The 19556-nt window shown below is 47.1% G+C and overlaps 1 protein-coding gene across 1 annotated transcript in view; it reads left to right on the forward strand.

Annotated features, from left to right (window-relative positions):
* tenm4 (teneurin transmembrane protein 4) overlaps positions 1-19556 on the forward strand; it is a 716895-nt gene that overhangs the window by 512140 nt on the left and 185199 nt on the right. The window contains exons 19-22 of the mRNA XM_064985425.1: positions 68-335; positions 6515-6658; positions 8634-8883; positions 18558-18578. Coding sequence (XP_064841497.1) covers positions 68-335; positions 6515-6658; positions 8634-8883; positions 18558-18578 — 683 coding nt within the window. The remainder of the gene's footprint in view (positions 1-67; positions 336-6514; positions 6659-8633; positions 8884-18557; positions 18579-19556) is intronic.

The following is a 19556-nucleotide window of genomic DNA, read 5'->3' on the forward strand; positions in this document are numbered from 1 at the left end:
AGTGTGGTAGTATAACGGTCAATATGTCCCCCGGTGTAACCATCTATATCTTCCCCCCTCTCCCTAGGCTCTCCAGGAAGAGGTTCCTATCCCCGGGACAGACATGGCGTTGAGCTACCTGAGCAGTAGGAGCCCTGGGTATAAGTCCATCCTGCGGGTGACCCTGACCCACTCCACCGTGCCCTTTAACCTGATGAAGGTGCACCTTGTGGTGGCGGTGGAGGGAAGACTGTTCAGCAAGTGGTTCCCTGTTGCTCCTAATCTCAACTATAACTTCGTCTGGGACAAGGCTGACGTCTACAGTCAGAAGGTCTATGGGCTGTCCGAGGCCTTCGGTGAGGGAAAGTTTACTATTTATCCTTTGTTTTAACGGTATTTGTATGTTGGTGGACGTTTGGAGGAAGGACATACCTGTATTTGTATGTTTTGTGGGCGTTTGGAGGAAGGATATACCTGTATTTGTATGTTGGTGGACGTTTGGAGGAAGGACATACCTGTATTTGTATGTTGGTGGGCGTTTGGAGGAAGGACATACCTGTATTTGTATGTTTTGTGGGCGTTTGGAGGAAGGACATACCTGTATTTGTATGTTGGTGGGCGTTTGGAAGAAGGACATACCTGTATTTGTATGTTTTGTGGGCGTTTGGAGGAAGGACATACCTGTATTTGTATGTAGGTGGACGTTTGGAGGAAGGACAAACCTGTATTTGTATGTTGGTGGGCGTTTGGAGGAAGGACATACCTGTATTTGTATGTTGGTGGGCGTTTGGAGGAAGGACATACCTGTATTTGTATGTTGGTGGGCGTTTGGAGGAAGGACATACCTGTATTTGTATGTTGGTGGGCGTTTGGAGGAAGGACATACCTGTATTTGTATGTTGGTGGGCGTTTGGAGGAAGGACATACCTGTATTTGTATGTTGGTGGGCGTTTGGAGGAAGGACATACCTGTATTTGTATGTAGGTGGACGTTTGGAGGAAGGACATACCTGTATTTGTATGTAATTGATTGGTGTATTATGGATAGATTGATTGTTTGATTCGGGACTCCTGAGTGGAGCAGGGGTCTAAGACACTGCATCTCAGTGCTATGTGGGGGGGGGGGCTCCAGAGTGGAGCAGGGGTCTAAGACCCTGCATCTCAGTGCTATGTGGGGGGGGCTCCAGAGTGGAGCAGGGGTCTAAGACACTGCATCTCAGTGCTATGTGGGGGGGGGGGCTCCAGAGTGGAGCAGGGGTCTAAGACACTGCATCTCAGTGCTATGTGGGGGGGGCTCCAGAGTGGAGCAGGGGTCTAAGACACTGCATCTCAGTGCTATGTGGGGGGGCTCCAGAGTGGAGCAGGGGTCTAAGACACTGCATCTCAGTGCTATGTGGGGGGGGCTCCAGAGTGGGGCAGGGGTATAAGACACTGCATCTCAGTGCTATGTGGGGGGGGGCTCCAGAGTGGAGCAGGGGTCTAAGACACTGCATCTCAGTGCTATATGGGGGGCTCCAGATTGGAGCAGGGGTCTAAGACACTGCATCTCAGTGCTATGTGGGGGGGGGTTCCAGAGTGGAGCAGGGGTCTAAGACACTGCATCTCAGTGCTATGTGTGGGGGGGGTTCCAGAGTGGAGCAGGGGTCTAAGACACTGCATCTCAGTGGTATGTGGGGGGCTCCAGAGTGGAGCAGGGGTCTAAGACACTGCATCTCAGTGCTATGTGGGGGGCTCCAGAGTGGAGCAGGGGTCTAAGACACTGCATCTCAGTGTTATGTGGGGGGTTCCAGAGTGGAGCAGGGGTCTAAGACACTGCATCTCAGTGCTATGTGGGGGGCTCCAGAGTGGAGCAGGGGTCTAAGGCACTGCATCTCAGTGCTATGTGGGGGGGGCTCCAGAGTGGAGCAGGGGTCTAAGACACTGCATCTCAGTGCTATGTGGGGGGTTCCAGAGTGGAGCAGGGGTCTAAGACACTGCATCTCAGTGCTATGTGGGGGGGGGCTCCAGAGTGGGGCAGGGGTATAAGACACTGCATCTCAGTGCTATGTGGGGGGGGCTCCAGAGTGGAGCAGGGGTCTAAGACACTGCATCTCAGTGCTATATGGGGGCTCCAGATTGGAGCAGGGGTCTAAGACACTGCATCTCAGTGCTATGTGGGGGGGGGGGGTTCCAGAGTGGAGCAGGGGTCTAAGACACTGCATCTCAGTGCTATGTGGGGGGGGGGGTTCCAGAGTGGAGCAGGGGTCTAAGACACTGCATCTCAGTGCTATGTGGGGGGGGGTTCCAGAGTGGAGCAGGGGTATAAGACACTGCATCTCAGTGCTATGTGGGGGGGGGCTCCAGAGTGGAGCAGGGGTCTAAGACACTGCATCTCAGTGCTATGTGGGGGGTTCCAGAGTGGAGCAGGGGTCTAAGACACTGCATCTCAGTGCTATGTGGGGGCTCCAGAGTGGAGCAGGGGTCTAAGACACTGCATCTCAGTGTTATGTGGGGGGTTCCAGAGTGGAGCAGGGGTCTAAGACACTGCATCTCAGTGCTATGTGGGGGGGGGGTTCCAGAGTGGAGCAGGGGTCTAAGACACTGCATCTCAGTGCTATGTGGGGGGCTCCAGAGTGGAGCAGGGGTCTAAGACACTGCATCTCAGTGCTATGTGGGGGGCTCCAGAGTGGAGCAGGGGTCTAAGACACTGCATCTCAGTGCAAGAGGCGTCACTGCAGTCCCTGGTTCAAATCCAGGCTGTGTCACATAGGGCAGCACTCAATTGGCCCAGCGTGATCCATGTTTGGCTGGGGGTAGGCCGTCATTGGAAATAAGAATTTGTTAAATAAAGTTTAAATAAATAAAACATTTAAAAAAATGATGGAAAGATTGTTTTGATTGATTGAATTAAGGTTGATTGGTTGATTGAATTACGGTTGATTTATTGATTGAATTACGGTTGATTGGTTGATTGCATTACGGTTGATTGGTTGATTGAATTACGGTTGATTTGTTGATTGAATTGCGGTTTATTTATTGATTTAATTACGGTTGATTTAATGATTGAATTACGGTTGATTTATTGATTGAATTACGGTTGATTGGTTGATTGAATTACGGTCGATTTATTGATTGAATTCCGGTTGATTTGTTGATTGTGTTGTTCTACTTGTATGTATGTTTTTAATCAGTAATGGAACAATAAAGATTGTTCTGAATCTATTTTTATCTGGTCTTATTCAGAGTCACGAATCACCTGTCCTCTCTCTCTCTCTAGTGTCAGTGGGTTATATAGTAACTAACTATCTGTCCTCTCTCTCTCTAATGTCAGTGGGTTATATAGTAACTAACTATCTGTCCTCTCTCTAGTGTCAGTGGGTTATATAGTAACTAACTACCTGTCCTCTCTCTCTCTAGTGTCAGTGGGTTATATAGTGACTAACTATCTGTCCTCTCTCTCTCTAGTGTCAGTGGGTTATATAGTAACTAACTATCTGTCCTCTCTCTCTCTAGTGTCAGTGGGTTATATAGTAACTAACTATCTGTCCTCTCTCTCTCTAGTGTCAGTGGGTTATATAGTAACTAACTATCTGTCCTCTCTCTCTAGTGTCAGTGGGTTATATAGTAACTAACTATCTGTCCTCTCTCTCTAGTGTCAGTGGGTTATATAGTAACTAACTATCTGTCCTCTCTCTCTCTAGTGTCAGTGGGTTATATAGTAACTAACTATCTGTCCTCTCTCTCTCTAGTGTCAGTGGGTTATATAGTAACTAACTATCTGTCCTCTCTCTCTAGTGTCAGTGGGTTATATAGTAACTAACTATATGTCCTCTCTCTCTCTAGTGTCAGTGGGTTATATAGTAACTAACTATCTGTCCTCTCTCTCTAGTGTCAGTGGGTTATATAGTAACTAACTATCTGTCTCTCTCTCTAGTGTCAGTGGGTTATATAGTAACTAACTATCTGTCCTCTCTCTCTAGTGTCAGTGGGTTATATAGTAACTAACTATCTGTCCTCTCTCTCTAGTGTCAGTGGGTTATATAGTAACTAACTATCTGTCCTCTCTCTCTCTAGTGTCAGTGGGTTATATAGTAACTAACTATCTGTCCTCTCTCTCTAATGTCAGTGGGTTATATAGTAACTAACTATCTGTCCTCTCTCTCTAGTGTCAGTGGGTTATATAGTAACTAACTATCTGTCCTCTCTCTCTAATGTCAGTGGGTTATATAGTAACTAACTATCTGTCCTCTCTCTAGTGTCAGTGGGTTATATAGTAACTAACTACCTGTCCTCTCTCTCTCTAGTGTCAGTGGGTTATATAGTGACTAACTATCTGTCCTCTCTCTCTCTAGTGTCAGTGGGTTATATAGTAACTAACTATCTGTCCTCCTCTCTCTAGTGTCAGTGGGTTATATAGTAACTAACTATCTGTCCTCTCTCTCTAGTGTCAGTGGGTTATATAGTAACTAACTATCTGTCCCTCTCTCTCTAATGTCAGTGGGTTATATAGTAACTAACGATCTGTCCTCTCTCTCTAGTGTCAGTGGGTTATATAGTAACTAACTATCTGTCTCTCTCTCTCTAGTGTCAGTGGGTTATATAGTAACTAACTATCTGTCCTCTCTCTCTAGTGTCAGTGGGTTATATAGTGACTAACTATCTGTCTCTCTCTCTCTAGTGTCAGTGGGTTATATAGTAACTAACTATCTGTCCTCTCTCTCTCTAGTGTCAGTGGGTTATATAGTAACTAACTATCTGTCCTCTCTCTCTAATGTCAGTGGGTTATATAGTAACTAACTATCTGTCCTCTCTCTAGTGTCAGTGGGTTATATAGTAACTAACTACCTGTCCCTCTCTCTCTAGTGTCAGTGGGTTATATAGTGACTAACTATCTGTCCTCTCTCTCTCTAGTGTCAGTGGGTTATATAGTAACTAACTATCTGTCCTCTCTCTCTCTAGTGTCAGTGGGTTATATAGTGACTAACTATCTGTCCTCTCTCTCTCTAGTGTCAGTGGGTTATATAGTAACTAACTATCTGTCCTCTCTCTCTAGTGTCAGTGGGTTATATAGTAACTAACTATCTGTCCTCTCTCTCTCTAGTGTCAGTGGGTTATATAGTAACTAACTATCTGTCTCTCTCTCTAGTGTCAGTGGGTTATATAGTAACTAACTATCTGTCCTCTCTCTCTCTAGTGTCAGTGGGTTATATAGTAACTAACTATATGTCCCTCTCTCTCTAGTGTCAGTGGGTTATATAGTAACTAACTATCTGTCCTCTCTCTCTAGTGTCAGTGGGTTATATAGTAACTAACTATCTGTCCTCTCTCTCTCTAGTGTCAGTGGGTTATATAGTAACTAACTATCTGTCCTCTCTCTCTAGTGTCAGTGGGTTATATAGTAACTAACTATCTGTCCTCTCTCTCTAGTGTCAGTGGGTTATATAGTAACTAACTATCTGTCCTCTCTCTCTCTAGTGTCAGTGGGTTATATAGTAACTAACTATCTGTCCTCTCTCTCTCTAATGTCAGTGGGTTATATAGTAACTAACTATCTGTCCTCTCTCTCTCTAGTGTCAGTGGGTTATATAGTAACTAACTATCTGTCCTCTCTCTCTCTAATGTCAGTGGGTTATATAGTAACTAACTATCTGTCCTCTCTCTAGTGTCAGTGGGTTATATAGTAACTAACTACCTGTCCTCTCTCTCTCTAGTGTCAGTGGGTTATATAGTGACTAACTATCTGTCCTCTCTCTCTCTAGTGTCAGTGGGTTATATAGTAACTAACTATCTGTCCTCTCTCTCTAGTGTCAGTGGGTTATATAGTAACTAACTATCTGTCCTCTCTCTCTCTAGTGTCAGTGGGTTATATAGTAACTAACTATCTGTCCTCTCTCTCTCTAGTGTCAGTGGGTTATATAGTAACTAACTATCTGTCCTCTCTCTCTAGTGTCAGTGGGTTATATAGTAACTAACTATCTGTCCTCTCTCTCTCTAGTGTCAGTGGGTTATATAGTAACTAACTATCTGTCCTCTCTCTCTCTAGTGTCAGTGGGTTATATAGTAACTAACTATCTGTCCTCTCTCTCTAGTGTCAGTGGGTTATATAGTAACTAACTATCTGTCCTCTCTCTAGTGTCAGTGGGTTATATAGTAACTAACTATCTGTCCTCTCTCTCTCTAGTGTCAGTGGGTTATATAGTAACTAACTATCTGTCCTCTCTCTCTAATGTCAGTGGGTTATATAGTAACTAACTATCTGTCCTCTCTCTCTAGTGTCAGTGGGTTATATAGTAACTAACTATCTGTCCTCTCTCTCTCTAATGTCAGTGGGTTATATAGTAACTAACTATCTGTCCTCTCTCTAGTGTCAGTGGGTTATATAGTAACTAACTACCTGTCCTCTCTCTCTCTAGTGTCAGTGGGTTATATAGTGACTAACTATCTGTCCTCTCTCTCTCTAGTGTCAGTGGGTTATATAGTAACTAACTATCTGTCCTCTCTCTCTCTAGTGTCAGTGGGTTATATAGTAACTAACTATCTGTCCTCTCTCTCTCTAGTGTCAGTGGGTTATGAATATGAGTCATGTCCAGATCTGATCCTGTGGGAGAAGAGAACAGCTATTCTACAGGGATATGAGATCACAGCTTCTAACCTCGGAGGCTGGGCCCTGAACAAACACCACGCTCTCAACATTCAGAGTGGTGAGTAGACCGATCCTCTCTCTCTCTCTCTCTCTCTCTCTCTCTCTCTCTCTCTCTCCCTCCCTCTCGCTCACTCCCTCTCTCTCTCTCTCTCTCTATCTCCCTCTCTCTCTCTCTCTCTCTCTCTCTCTCTCTCTCTCTCTCTCTCTCTCTCTCTCTCTCTCGTACGCTCTGCAAAGTCCTCTTCATCCATTTTGGGGGGACATATGGCTTTTGTGAAGGAGCGCCACTGTTTACCCATCCTCTGTTTGCCTTGAGTTAGTGTGGTGTAGTTACACCACTACGCCTGTCAGAAGACATTCTGCTCATTTAACGGTTACACATTACATCATACACATACACACCATACTGCCTCTCTACTAGACCTGTACCCTGGTACTTCAACACAGTCACTATAAACACACCATACTGCCTCTCTACTAGACCTGTACCCTGATACTTCAACACAGTCACTATAAACACACCATACTGCCTCTCTACTAGACCTGTACCCTGGTACTTCAACACAGTCACTATAAACACACCATACTGCCTCTCTACTAGACCTGTACCCTGATACTTCAACACAGTCACTATAAACACACCATACTGCCTCTCTACTAGACCTGTACCCTGGTACTTCAACACAGTCACTATAAACACACCATACTGCCTCTCTACTAGACCTGTACCCTGATACTTCAACACAGTCACTATAAACACACCATACTGCCTCTCTACTAGACCTGTACCCTGATACTTCAACACAGTCACTATAAACACACCATACTGCCTCTCTACTAGACCTGTACCCTGGTACTTCAACACAGTCACTATAAACACACCATACTGCCTCTCTACTAGACCTGTACCCTGATACTTCAACACAGTCACTATAAACACACCATACTGCCTCTCTACTAGACCTGTACCCTGGTACTTCAACACAGTCACTATAAACACACCATACTGCCTCTCTACTAGACCTGTACCCTGATACTTCAACACAGTCACTATAAACACACCATACTGCCTCTCTACTAGACCTGTACCCTGGTACTTCAACACAGTCACTATAAACACACCATACTGCCTCTATACTAGACCTGTACCCTGGTACTTCAACACAGTCACTATAAACACACCATACTGCCTCTCTACTAGACCTGTACCCTGATACTTCAACACAGTCACTATAAACACACCATACTGCCTCTCTACTAGACCTGTACCCTGGTACTTCAACACAGTCACTATAAACACACCATACTGCCTCTATACTAGACCTGTACCCTGGTACTTCAACACAGTCACTATAAACACACCATACTGCCTCTCTACTAGACCTGTACCCTGATACTTCAACACAGTCACTATAAACACACCATACTGCCTCTATACTAGACCTGTACCCTGGTACTTCAACACAGTCACTATAAACACACCATACTGCCTCTCTACTAGACCTGTACCCTGGTACTTCAACACAGTCACTATAAACACATGCAGCTCGTCTGTCTGTCCCTGTCAGAGACGCAAGAAATGAAGCGTACTTACAAGGTAAAGTGTTCCTAAAGGAAGAGGAGAGGAGAGGAGAGGAGAGAGGGGAGGGAGGGAAGGGGAGGGGAGGAGTGGAGAGGAGAGGAGAGGAGAGGAGAGGAGAGAGGGGAGGGAAGGGAAGGGGAGGGGAGGAGTGGAGAGGAGAGGAGGCACTTGGATCTGTCAGAGACAGTGAGTCTGGACTGGCCGTCCTCCCAGAGTGACTATAGTAGTTCTATCCTCTATGTTTTTATTCAGCATGAAGATAGGTTGTGGTCAGTCCTCATCTTCATCGTGACTATTTGACTGATACGTTGTGGTCAGTCCTCATCTTCATCGTGACTATTTGTCTGATACGTTGTGGTCAGTCCTCATCTTCATCGTGACTATTTGTCTGATAGGTTGTGGTCAGTCCTCATCTTCATCGTGACTATTTGACTGAATCCTCCTCTCTCAGGTATCCTCCACATGGGGAGCGGTGAGAACGTGTTTGTCTCCCAGCAGCCACCTGTGATCGTCAGCGTGATGGGTAACGGTCGGCACCGTAGCATCTCCTGCCCCAGCTGCAATGGAATGGCTGACGGCAACAAACTCCTGGCTCCCGTCGCTCTGGCGTGTGGCTCAGACGGCAGCCTGTACGTGGGAGACTTCAACTATGTTCGCCGCATCTTCACCACCGGGAACGTTACCAGCGTGCTGGAACTCAGGTATGTCACTGCGTTGTTTATTTATTTAACCAGAAAGACAATATCCCTTGGAGGTCAGTGGAGGCTGCTGAGGACTGAACGGTGAGAGTAATGTCTGGAACGGAATGGATGGAATGCCATCAAAACACCTGGCAACCGTGGCAACCGTGGAAACCGTGGCAACCGTGGAAACCGTGTGTGTGATGTATTGGATCTGTTACCACCAGTCCGTCCTCCCAAATTAACGTGACACCAACTTCCTGTGCGATGAGGAAATAAACCTGTCTGGTGAGGAGGACCTAGACTCAACTATAGCCATGGCAACAGGCACAGGGGAAATCACACCTGGGTTCAAATACTATTTGAAATTATTTCCAAATACTTCCTCTCGGCTTAATTGAGGTATAGAATAGTCAATAGAATAGTCACAAAAGTGCAAAACCCAGCCCGTACTCCAGGCAGGCTAAAGCAAACGCTAAAATGATTTAACATAATTAGAATAGTATCTGAACCCAGGTCTGGCAGGCTTGATAGAAGATGTAGAGGGTGTAGATGATGTAGAGTGTCTGTAGAGGATGTAGAGGATATAGAGGGTCTGTAGAGGATGTAGAGGATGTAGAGGATATAGAGGGTGTAGAGGGTCTGTAGAGGATGTAGAGGGTGTAGAGGGTCTGTAGAGGATGTAGAGGGTGTAGAGGATGTTGAGGGTGTAGAGGATGTAGAGGGTGTAGAGGGTGTAGAGGATGTAGAGGGTGTAGAGGATGTTGAGGGTCTGTAGAGGATGTAGAGGGTGTAGAGGATGTTGAGGGTGTAGAGGATGTAGAGGGTGTAGAGGGTGTAGATGATGTAGAGGGTGTAGAGGGTGTAGAGGGTGTAGAGGGTGTAGAGGGTGTAGAGGGTGTAGAGGATGTAGAGGTTGTAGAGGATGTAGAGGATGTAGAGGATGTAGAGGGTGTAGATGATGTAGAGGATGTAGAGGGTGTAGAGGATGTAGAGGGTGTAGAGGATGTAGAGGATGTAGAGGGTGTAGAGGATGTAGAGGATGTAGAGGATGTAGAGGGTGTAGAGGATGTAGAGGTTGTAGAGGATGTAGAGGATGTAGAGGGTGTAGAGGGTGTAGAGGATGTAGAGGATGTAGAGGGTGTAGAGGATGTTGAGGGTCTGTAGAGGATGTAGAGGGTGTAGAGGGTGTAGAGGATGTAGAGGGTGTAGAGGGTGTAGAGGATGTTGAGGGTCTGTAGAGGATGTAGAGGATGTAGAGGGTGTAGAGGATGTAGAGGATGTAGAGGATGTAGAGGGTCTGTAGAGGATGTAGAGGGTGTAGAGGATGTAGAGGATGTAGAGGATGTAGAGGGTGTAGAGGATGTAGAGGTTGTAGAGGGTGTAGAGGGTGTAGAGGATGTTGAGGGGCTGTAGAGGGTGTAGAGGATGTAGAGGGTCTGTAGAGGATGTAGAGGATATAAAGGGTGTAGAGGGTGTAGAGGATGTAGAGGGTGTAGAGGATGTAGAGGGTGTAGAGGATGTAGAGGATGTTGAGGGGCTGTAGAGGATGTAGAGGATGTAGAGGATGTAGAGGGTGTAGAGGATGTAGAGGATGTAGAGGATGTAGAGGATGTAGAGGGTGTAGAGGATGTAGAGGGTGTAGAGGATGTAGAGGGTGTAGAGGATATAGAGGATGTAGAGGATGTAGAGGGTGTAGAGGATGTAGAGGGTGTAGAGGATGTAGAGGGTGTAGAGGGTCTGTAGAGGATGTAGAGGATGTAGAGGGTGTAGAGGGATGTAGAGGATGTAGAGGATGTAGAGGTTGTAGAGGGTTGTAGAGGATGTAGAGGATGAGGATGTAGATGTAGAGGATGTAGAGGATGTAGAGGGTCTGTAGAGATGGATGTAGAGGATGTAGAGGGTCTGTAGAGGATGTTGAGGGTCTGTAGAGGATGTAGAGGAGAGATGGTCTGTAGAGGGTGGATGATGAGGGTCTGGAGAGGATGTAGAGGATGTAGATGGTCTGTAGAGGGTGTAGAGGATGTAGAGGGTCTGTAGGGGGATGTAGAGGATGTAGAGGATGTAGAGGGTCTGTAGAGGGTGTAGAGGATGTAGAGGGTCTGTAGAGGATGTAGAGGATGTAGAGGGTCTGTAGAGGATGTAGAGGATGTAGAGGATGTAGAGGGTGTAGAGGATGTAGAGGGTCTGTAGAGGGTGTAGAGGATGTAGAGGATGTAGAGGATGTTGAGGGGCTGTAGAGGATGTAGAGGATGTAGAGGGTGTAGAGGATGTAGAGGGTCTGTAGAGGATGTAGAGGATGTAGAGGATGTAGAGGATGTTGAGGATGTAGAGGGTCTGTAGAGGGTGTAGAGGATGTAGAGGGATGTAGAGGATGTTGAGGGGCTGTAGAGGATGTAGAGAGGATGTTGAGGGTGTAGAGGATGTAGAGGATGTAGAGGGTGTAGAGGATGTAGAGGATGTTGTAGAGGATGTAGAGGATGTAGAGGATGTAGAGGGTGTAGAGGATGTAGAGGATGAGGGTCTGTAGAGGGTGTAGAGGATGTAGAGGGTGTAGAGGATGTAGAGGGTGTAGAGGATATAGAGGATGTAGAGGATGTAGAGGGTGTAGAGGATGTAGAGGGTGTAGAGGGTGTAGAGGATGTAGAGGGTGTAGAGGATGTAGAGGGTCTGTAGAGGATGTAGAGGGTGTAGAGGGTGTAGAGGATGTAGAGGGTGTAGAGGATGTAGAGGGTGTAGAGGATGTTGAGGGTCTGTAGAGGATGTAGAGGGTGTAGAGGGTGTAGAGGATGTAGAGGGTGTAGAGGGTGTAGAGGATGTTGAGGGTCTGTAGAGGATGTAGAGGATGTAGAGGGTGTAGAGGATGTAGAGGATGTAGAGGATGTAGAGGGTCTGTAGAGGATGTAGAGGGTGTAGAGGATGTAGAGGATGTAGAGGATGTAGAGGGTGTAGAGGATGTAGAGGTTGTAGAGGGTGTAGAGGGTGTAGAGGATGTTGAGGGGCTGTAGAGGGTGTAGAGGATGTAGAGGGTCTGTAGAGGATGTAGAGGATATAAAGGGTGTAGAGGGTGTAGAGGATGTAGAGGGTATGTAGAGGGTGTAGAGGATGTAGAGGATGTTGAGGGGCTGTAGAGGATGTAGAGGATGTAGAGGATGTAGAGGGTGTAGAGGATGTAGAGGATGTAGAGGATGTAGAGGATGTAGAGGGTGTAGATGATGTAGAGGGTGTAGAGGATGTAGAAGGTGTAGAGGATATAGAGGATGTAGAGGATGTAGAGGGTGTAGAGGATGTAGAGGGTGTAGAGGATGTAGAGGGTGTAGAGGGTCTGTAGAGGATGTAGAGGATGTAGAGGGTGTAGAGGGTGTAGAGGATGTAGAGGGTGTAGAGGATGTAGAGGTTGTAGAGGATGTAGAGGATGTAGAGGATGTAGAGGGTGTAGAGGATGTAGAGGGTCTGTAGAGGATGTAGAGGATGTAGAGGGTCTGTAGAGGATGTAGAGGGTCTGTAGAGGATGTAGAGGGTCTGTAGAGGATGTAGAGGGTCTGTAGAGGATGTTGAGGGTCTGTAGAGGATGTAGAGGATGTAGAGGGTCTGTAGAGGGTGTAGAGGATGTAGAGGGTGTAGGGGATGTAGAGGATGTAGAGGATGTAGAGGGTCTGTAGAGGGTGTAGAGGATGTAGAGGGTCTGTAGAGGATGTAGAGGATGTAGAGGGTCTGTAGAGGGTGTAGAGGATGTAGAGGATGTAGAGGATGTTGAGGGGCTGTAGAGGATGTAGAGGATGTAGAGGATGTAGAGGGTGTAGAGGATGTAGAGGGTCTGTAGAGGGTGTAGAGGATGTAGAGGATGTAGAGGATGTTGAGGGGCTGTAGAGGATGTAGAGGATGTAGAGGGTGTAGAGGATGTAGAGGGTCTGTAGAGGATGTAGAGGATATAGAGGGTGTAGAGGATGTAGAGGGTCTGTAGAGGGTGTAGAGGATGTAGAGGATGTAGAGGATGTTGAGGGGCTGTAGAGGATGTAGAGGATGTAGAGGATGTAGAGGGTGTAGAGGATGTAGAGGATGTAGAGGGTGTAGAGGATGTAGAGGATGTTGAGGGGCTGTAGAGGATGTAGAGGATGTAGAGGGTGTAGAGGATGTAGAGGGTCTGTAGAGGGTGTAGAGGATGTAGAGGGTGTAGAGGATGTAGAGGGTGTAGAGGATATAGAGGATGTAGAGGATGTAGAGGGTGTAGAGGATGTAGAGGGTGTAGAGGGTGTAGAGGATGTAGAGGGTGTAGAGGATGTAGAGGGTCTGTAGAGGATGTAGAGGGTGTAGAGGGTGTAGAGGATGTAGAGGGTGTAGAGGATGTAGAGGTTGTAGAGGATGTAGAGGATGTAGAGGATGTAGAGGATGTAGAGGATGTAGAGGGTGTAGATGATGTAGAGGGTCTGTAGAGGATGTAGAGGGTCTGTAGAGGATGTAGAGGGTCTGTAGAGGATGTAGAGGGTCTGTAGAGGATGTAGAGGATGTAGAGGGTGTAGAGGATGTAGAGGGTGTAGAGGATGTAGAGGGTCTGTAGAGGGTCTGTAGAGGATGTAGAGGATGTAGAGGGTCTGTAGAGGGTGCAGAGGATGTAGAGGATGTTGAGGGGCTGTAGAGGATGTAGAGGATGTAGAGGGTGTAGAGGATGTAGAGGGTCTGTAGAGGGTGTAGAGGATGTAGAGGATGTAGAGGATGTTGAGGGGCTGTAGAGGATGTAGAGGATGTAGAGGGTGTAGAGGATGTAGAGGGTCTGTAGAGGATGTAGAGGATATAGAGGGTGTAGAATATGTAGAGGGTCTGTAGAGGGTGTAGAGGATGTAGAGGATGTAGAGGATGTTGAGGGGCTGTAGAGGATGTAGAGGATGTAGAGGATGTAGAGGGTGTAGAGGATGTAGAGGATGTAGAGGGTGTAGAGGATGTAGAGGATGTTGAGGGGCTGTAGAGGATGTAGAGGATGTAGAGGGTGTAGAGGATGTAGAGGGTCTGTAGAGGGTGTAGAGGATGTAGAGGGTGTAGAGGATGTAGAGGGTGTAGAGGATATAGAGGATGTAGAGGATGTAGAGGGTGTAGAGGATGTAGAGGGTGTAGAGGGTGTAGAGGATGTAGAGGGTGTAGAGGATGTAGAGGGTCTGTAGAGGATGTAGAGGGTGTAGAGGGTGTAGAGGATGTAGAGGGTGTAGAGGATGTAGAGGTTGTAGAGGATGTAGAGGATGTAGAGGATGTAGAGGATGTAGAGGATGTAGAGGGTGTAGATGATGTAGAGGGTCTGTAGAGGATGTAGAGGGTCTGTAGAGGATGTAGAGGGTCTGTAGAGGATGTAGAGGGTCTGTAGAGGATGTAGAGGATGTAGAGGGTGTAGAGGATGTAGAGGGTGTAGAGGATGTAGAGGGTGTAGAGGATGTAGAGGGTCTGTAGAGGGTCTGTAGAGGATGTAGAGGATGTAGAGGGTCTGTAGAGGGTGCAGAGGATGTAGAGGATGTTGAGGGGCTGTAGAGGATGTAGAGGATGTAGAGGGTGTAGAGGATGTAGAGGGTCTGTAGAGGGTGTAGAGGATGTAGAGGATGTAGAGGATGTTGAGGGGCTGTAGAGGATGTAGAGGGTGTAGGGGGTGTAGAGGATGTAGAGGGTCTGTAGAGGATGTAGAGGATGTAGAGGGTGTAGATGATGTAGAGGGTCTGTAGAGGATGTAGAGGATGTAGAGGGTGTAGAGGATGTAGAGGGTGTAGAGGGTGTAGATGATGTAGAGGGTCTGTAGAGGATGTAGAGGGTCTGTAGAGGATGTAGAGGGTCTGTAGAGGATGTAGAGGGTCTGTAGAGGATGTAGAGGATGTAGAGGGTGTAGAGGATGTAGAGGGTGTAGAGGATGTAGAGGGTGTAGAGGATGTAGAGGGTCTGTAGAGGATGTAGAGGATGTAGAGGGTGTAGAGGATGTAGAGGGTGTAGAGGATGTAGAGGGTGTAGAGGATGTAGAGGGTCTGTAGAGGGTCTGTAGAGGATGTAGAGGATGTAGAGGGTCTGTAGAGGGTGCAGAGGATGTAGAGGATGTTGAGGGGCTGTAGAGGATGTAGAGGGTGTAGAGGATGTAGAGGGTGTAGAGGATGTAGAGGGTGTAGAGGATGTAGAGGGTCTGTAGAGGATGTAGAGGATGTAGAGGGTGTAGATGATGTAGAGGGTCTGTAGAGGATGTAGAGGGTGTAGAGGATGTAGAGGGTGTAGAGGGTGTAGATGATGTAGAGGGTCTGTAGAGGATGTAGAGGGTCTGTAGAGGATGTAGAGGGTCTGTAGAGGATGTAGAGGGTCTGTAGAGGATGTAGAGGATGTAGAGGGTGTAGAGGATGTAGAGGGTGTAGAGGATGTAGAGGGTGTAGAGGATGTAGAGGATGTAGAGGGTCTGAAGAGGGTCTGTAGAGGATGTAGAGGATGTAGAGGGTCTGTAGAGGGTGCAGAGGATGTAGAGGATGTTGAGGGGCTGTAGAGGCTGTAGAGGATGTAGAGGATGTAGAGGGTGTAGAGGATGTAGAGGGTCTGTAGAGGGTGTAGAGGATGTAGAGGATGTTGAGGGGCTGTAGAGGATGTAGAGGATGTAGATGATGTAGAGGATGTAGAGGATGTAGAGGATGTAGAGGGTGTAGAGGATATAGAGGCTGTAGAGGATGTAGAGGATATAGAGGGTGTAGAGGGTGTAGAGGATGTAGAGGATGTAGAGGATGTAGAGGATGTAGAGGGTGTAGAGGATATAGAGGGTGTAGAGGGTGTAGAGGATGTAGAGGATGTAGAGGATGTAGAGGGTGTAGAGGGTGTAGAGGATGTAGAGGGTGTAGAGGATGTAGTGTGTAGAGGGTGTAGAGGATGTAGAGGGTGTAGAGGATGTAGAGGATATAGAGGATGTAGAGGATGTAGAGGGTGTAGAGGGTCTGTAGAGGATGTAGAGGGTGTAGAGGATATAGAGGCTGTAGAGGATGTAGAGGGTGTAGAGGATGGAGAGGGTATGTAGAGGATGTAGAGGGTGTAGAGGGTGTAGAGGTTGTAGAGGATGTAGAGAATGTAGAGGGTGTAGAGGATGTAGAGGGTCTGTAGAGGATGTAGAGGATGTAGAGGGTCTGTAGAGGATGTAGAGGGTGTAGAGGGTGTAGAGGATGTAGAGGGTGTAGAGGATGTAGAGGGTGTAGAGGATGTAGAGGGTCTGTAGAGGATGTAGAGGATGTAGAGGGTGTAGATGATGTAGAGGGTCTGTAGAGGATGTAGAGGATGTAGAGGGTGTAGAGGATGTAGAGGGTGTAGATGATGTAGAGGGTCTGTAGAGGATGTAAAGGGTCTGTAGAGGATGTAGAGGGTCTGTAGAGGATGTAGAGGGTCTGTAGAGGATGTAGAGGATGTAGAGGGTGTAGAGGATGTAGAGGGTGTAGAGGATGTAGAGGGTGTAGAGGATGTAGAGGGTCTGTAGAGGATGTAGAGGATGTAGAGGGTCTGTAGAGGGTGCAGAGGATGTAGAGGATGTTGAGGGGCTGTAGAGGATGTAGAGGATGTAGAGGATGTAGAGGATGTAGAGGGTGTAGAGGATGTAGAGGCTGTAGAGGATGTAGAGGATGTAGAGGGTCTGTAGAGGGTGTAGAGGATGTAGAGGATGTTGAGGGGCTGTAGAGGGTGTAGAGGATGTAGAGGATGTTGAGGGGCTGTAGAGGATGTAGAGGGTGTAGAGGATGTAGAGGGTCTGTAGAGGGTGTAGAGGATGTAGAGGATGTTGAGGGGCTGTAGAGGATGTAGAGGATGTAGATGATGTAGAGGATGTAGAGGATGTAGAGGATGTAGAGGGTGTAGAGGATATAGAGGCTGTAGAGGATGTAGAGGATATAGAGGGTGTAGAGGGTGTAGAGGATGTAGAGGATGTAGAGGATGTAGAGGATGTAGAGGGTGTAGAGGATATAGAGGGTGTAGAGGGTGTAGAGGATGTAGAGGATGTAGAGGATGTAGAGGGTGTAGAGGGTGTAGAGGATGTAGAGGGTGTAGAGGATGTAGAGTGTGTAGAGGGTGTAGAGGATGTAGAGGGTGTAGAGGATGTAGAGGATATAGAGGATGTAGAGGATGTAGAGGATGTAGAGGGTGTAGAGGATGTAGAGGGTGTAGAGGGTCTGTAGAGGATGTAGAGGATGTAGAGGGTGTAGAGGATGGAGAGGGTCTGTAGAGGATGTAGAGGGTGTAGAGGGTGTAGAGGTTGTAGAGGATGTAGAGAATGTAGAGGGTGTAGAGGATGTAGAGGGTCTGTAGAGGATGTAGAGGATGTAGAGGGTCTGTAGAGGATGTAGAGGGTGTAGAGGATGTAGAGGGTGTAGAGGATGTAGAGGGTCTGTAGAGGATGTAGAGGATGTAGAGGGTGTAGAGGATGTAGAGGGTGTAGAGGATGTTGAGGGTGTAGAGGGTGTAGAGGATGTAGAGGATGTAGAGGGTCTGTAGAGGATGTAGAGGGTGTAGAGGGTGTAGAGGATGTAGAGGATGTAGAGATTGTAGAGGATGTAGAGGGTCTGTAGAGGATGTAGAGGATGTAGAGGGTGTAGAGGATGTAGAGGTTGTAGAGGATGTAGAGGTTGTAGAGGATGTAGATGTTATGTAGAGGTTGTAGAGGGTGTAGAGGGTGTAGAGGATGTAGAGGGTGTAGAGGGTGTAGAGGGTGTAGAGGGTGTAGAGGATGTAGAGAGTTTGTAGAGGGTGTAGAGGATGTAGAGGGTGTAGAGGATGTAGAGGGTCTGTAGAGGATGTAGAGGATGTAGAGGGTGTAGAGGATGTAGAGGTTGTAGAGGATGTAGAGTTTGTAGAGGATGTAGATGTTATGTAGAGGTTGTAGAGGGTGTAGAGGGTGTAGAGGATGTAGAGGGTGTAGAGGGTGTAGAGGATGTAGAGGATGTAGAGGTTGTAGAGGATGTAGAGCGTATGTAGAGGGTGTAGAGTCTGTAGAGGATGTAGAGGTTGTAGAGGGTGTAGAGGGTGTAGAGGATGTAGAGAGTCTGTAGAGGGTGTAGAGGATGTAGAGGATGTAGAGGGTGTAGAGTCTGTAGAGGGTCTGTAGAGGATGTAGAGGATGTAGAGGGTGTAGAGGATGTAGAGGGTGTAGAGGATGTAGAGGGTGTAGAGGATGTAGAGGATGTAGAGGGTGTAGAGGGTGTAGAGGATGTAGAGGATGTAGAGGGTGTAGAGGATGTAGAGGATGTAGAGGATGTAGAGGGTCTGTAGAGGATGTAGAGGTTGTAGAGGGTGTAGAGGGTGTAGAGGATGTAGAGGGTCTGTAGAGGATGTAGAGGGTGTAGAGGATGTAGAGGGTCTTTAGAGGGTGTAGAGGATGTAGAGGGTCTGTAGAGGGTGTAGAGGGCGTATAAGATCTGTAGGGGGAGAGAGAGGGTATTGAGAGAGAGGTAGAGAGGGTATTGAGAGAGAGGTAGAGAGGGTATTGAGAGAGACGTAGAGAGGGTATTGAGAATGGGTATTGAGAGAGAGGGTATTGCGAGAGAGGGAGAGAGCGTATTGAGAGAGGGGTGGAAGGGTAGAAACTGAAGACCTGGTATATGTGGAAATTCTTTGCTATTGTTTTGTTCATAATTATTTGTTAATTACTAATCGACTAATCTTCACTAACAACGAACTTCTCTCTTTCTTTCCCTGCTGCCTGTGGGCTACTCTGGCAGAAATAAAGATTTCAGGCATAGGTAAGTCCCTCATGTTGGAGTCCAGGTGTATCCCAAATGGCATCTCATTCCCTGATAGTGCACTACTTCTGAGCAGGTCTTTCTAGGGCTCTGGTAGGAGTGTGCATGGTATTTCACATTGTTGTTTGTCATGACAAAGTTACTGGTCCCTGCCAAGTACTACTTTGATAGGACAAACAGTTTCCTAATGAAATGTTCCTAAAACAAAACATGAACAGGTATCACAATACATTAACATCACGCCTTTCACTTGTGTCCCATCAATATCAGTTGATGAAGTGGTTTGTCATGGAATCGGGTGCCATTTGGGACAGACCGTGTCTGCTGGTGCTGCACATCTACTGTTCTCTCTACCTTGATCACAGCTAGGTCTTTAAACTGTAGGTGCTGTACTCTCTACCTGGGATCACAGCTAGGTTTTTAAACTGTAGGTGCTGTTCTCTCTACCTTGATCACAGCTAGGTCTTTAAAACTGTAGGTGCTGTTCTCTCTACCTTGATCACAGCTAGGTCTTTAAACTGTAGGTGCTGTTCTCTCTATCTGGGATCACATCTTGGTCAGTGTAGGTGCTGTTCTCTCGAACTGGGATCACAGCTAGGTCAGTGTAGGTGCTGTTCTCTCTAACTGGGATCACATCTTGGTCAGTGTAGGTGTTGTTCTCTCTAACTGGGATCACATCTTGGTCAGTGTAGGTGCTGTTCTCTCTAACTGGGATCACAGCTAGGTCTGTAAACGGTAGGTGCTGTTCTCTCTAACTGGGATCACATCTTGGTCAGTGTAGGTGCTGTTCTCTCTAACTGGGATCACAGCTAGGTCTGTAAACGGTAGGTGCTGTTCTCTCTAACTGGGATCACAGCTACCGTATGTAACAAGTGCTGTATATCTTAATGTGTTCTGAAAGCACACAAACACACTGCTGTCTGAAACAGACATTTCTAGGGATAGTCATTCTATCCCTTAAAGGATAGAAGGCCTTAA

This window comes from Oncorhynchus masou, chromosome 13 (genome assembly GCF_036934945.1).
Source record: "Oncorhynchus masou masou isolate Uvic2021 chromosome 13, UVic_Omas_1.1, whole genome shotgun sequence".
Taxonomy (NCBI): Eukaryota; Metazoa; Chordata; class Actinopteri; order Salmoniformes; family Salmonidae; genus Oncorhynchus; species Oncorhynchus masou.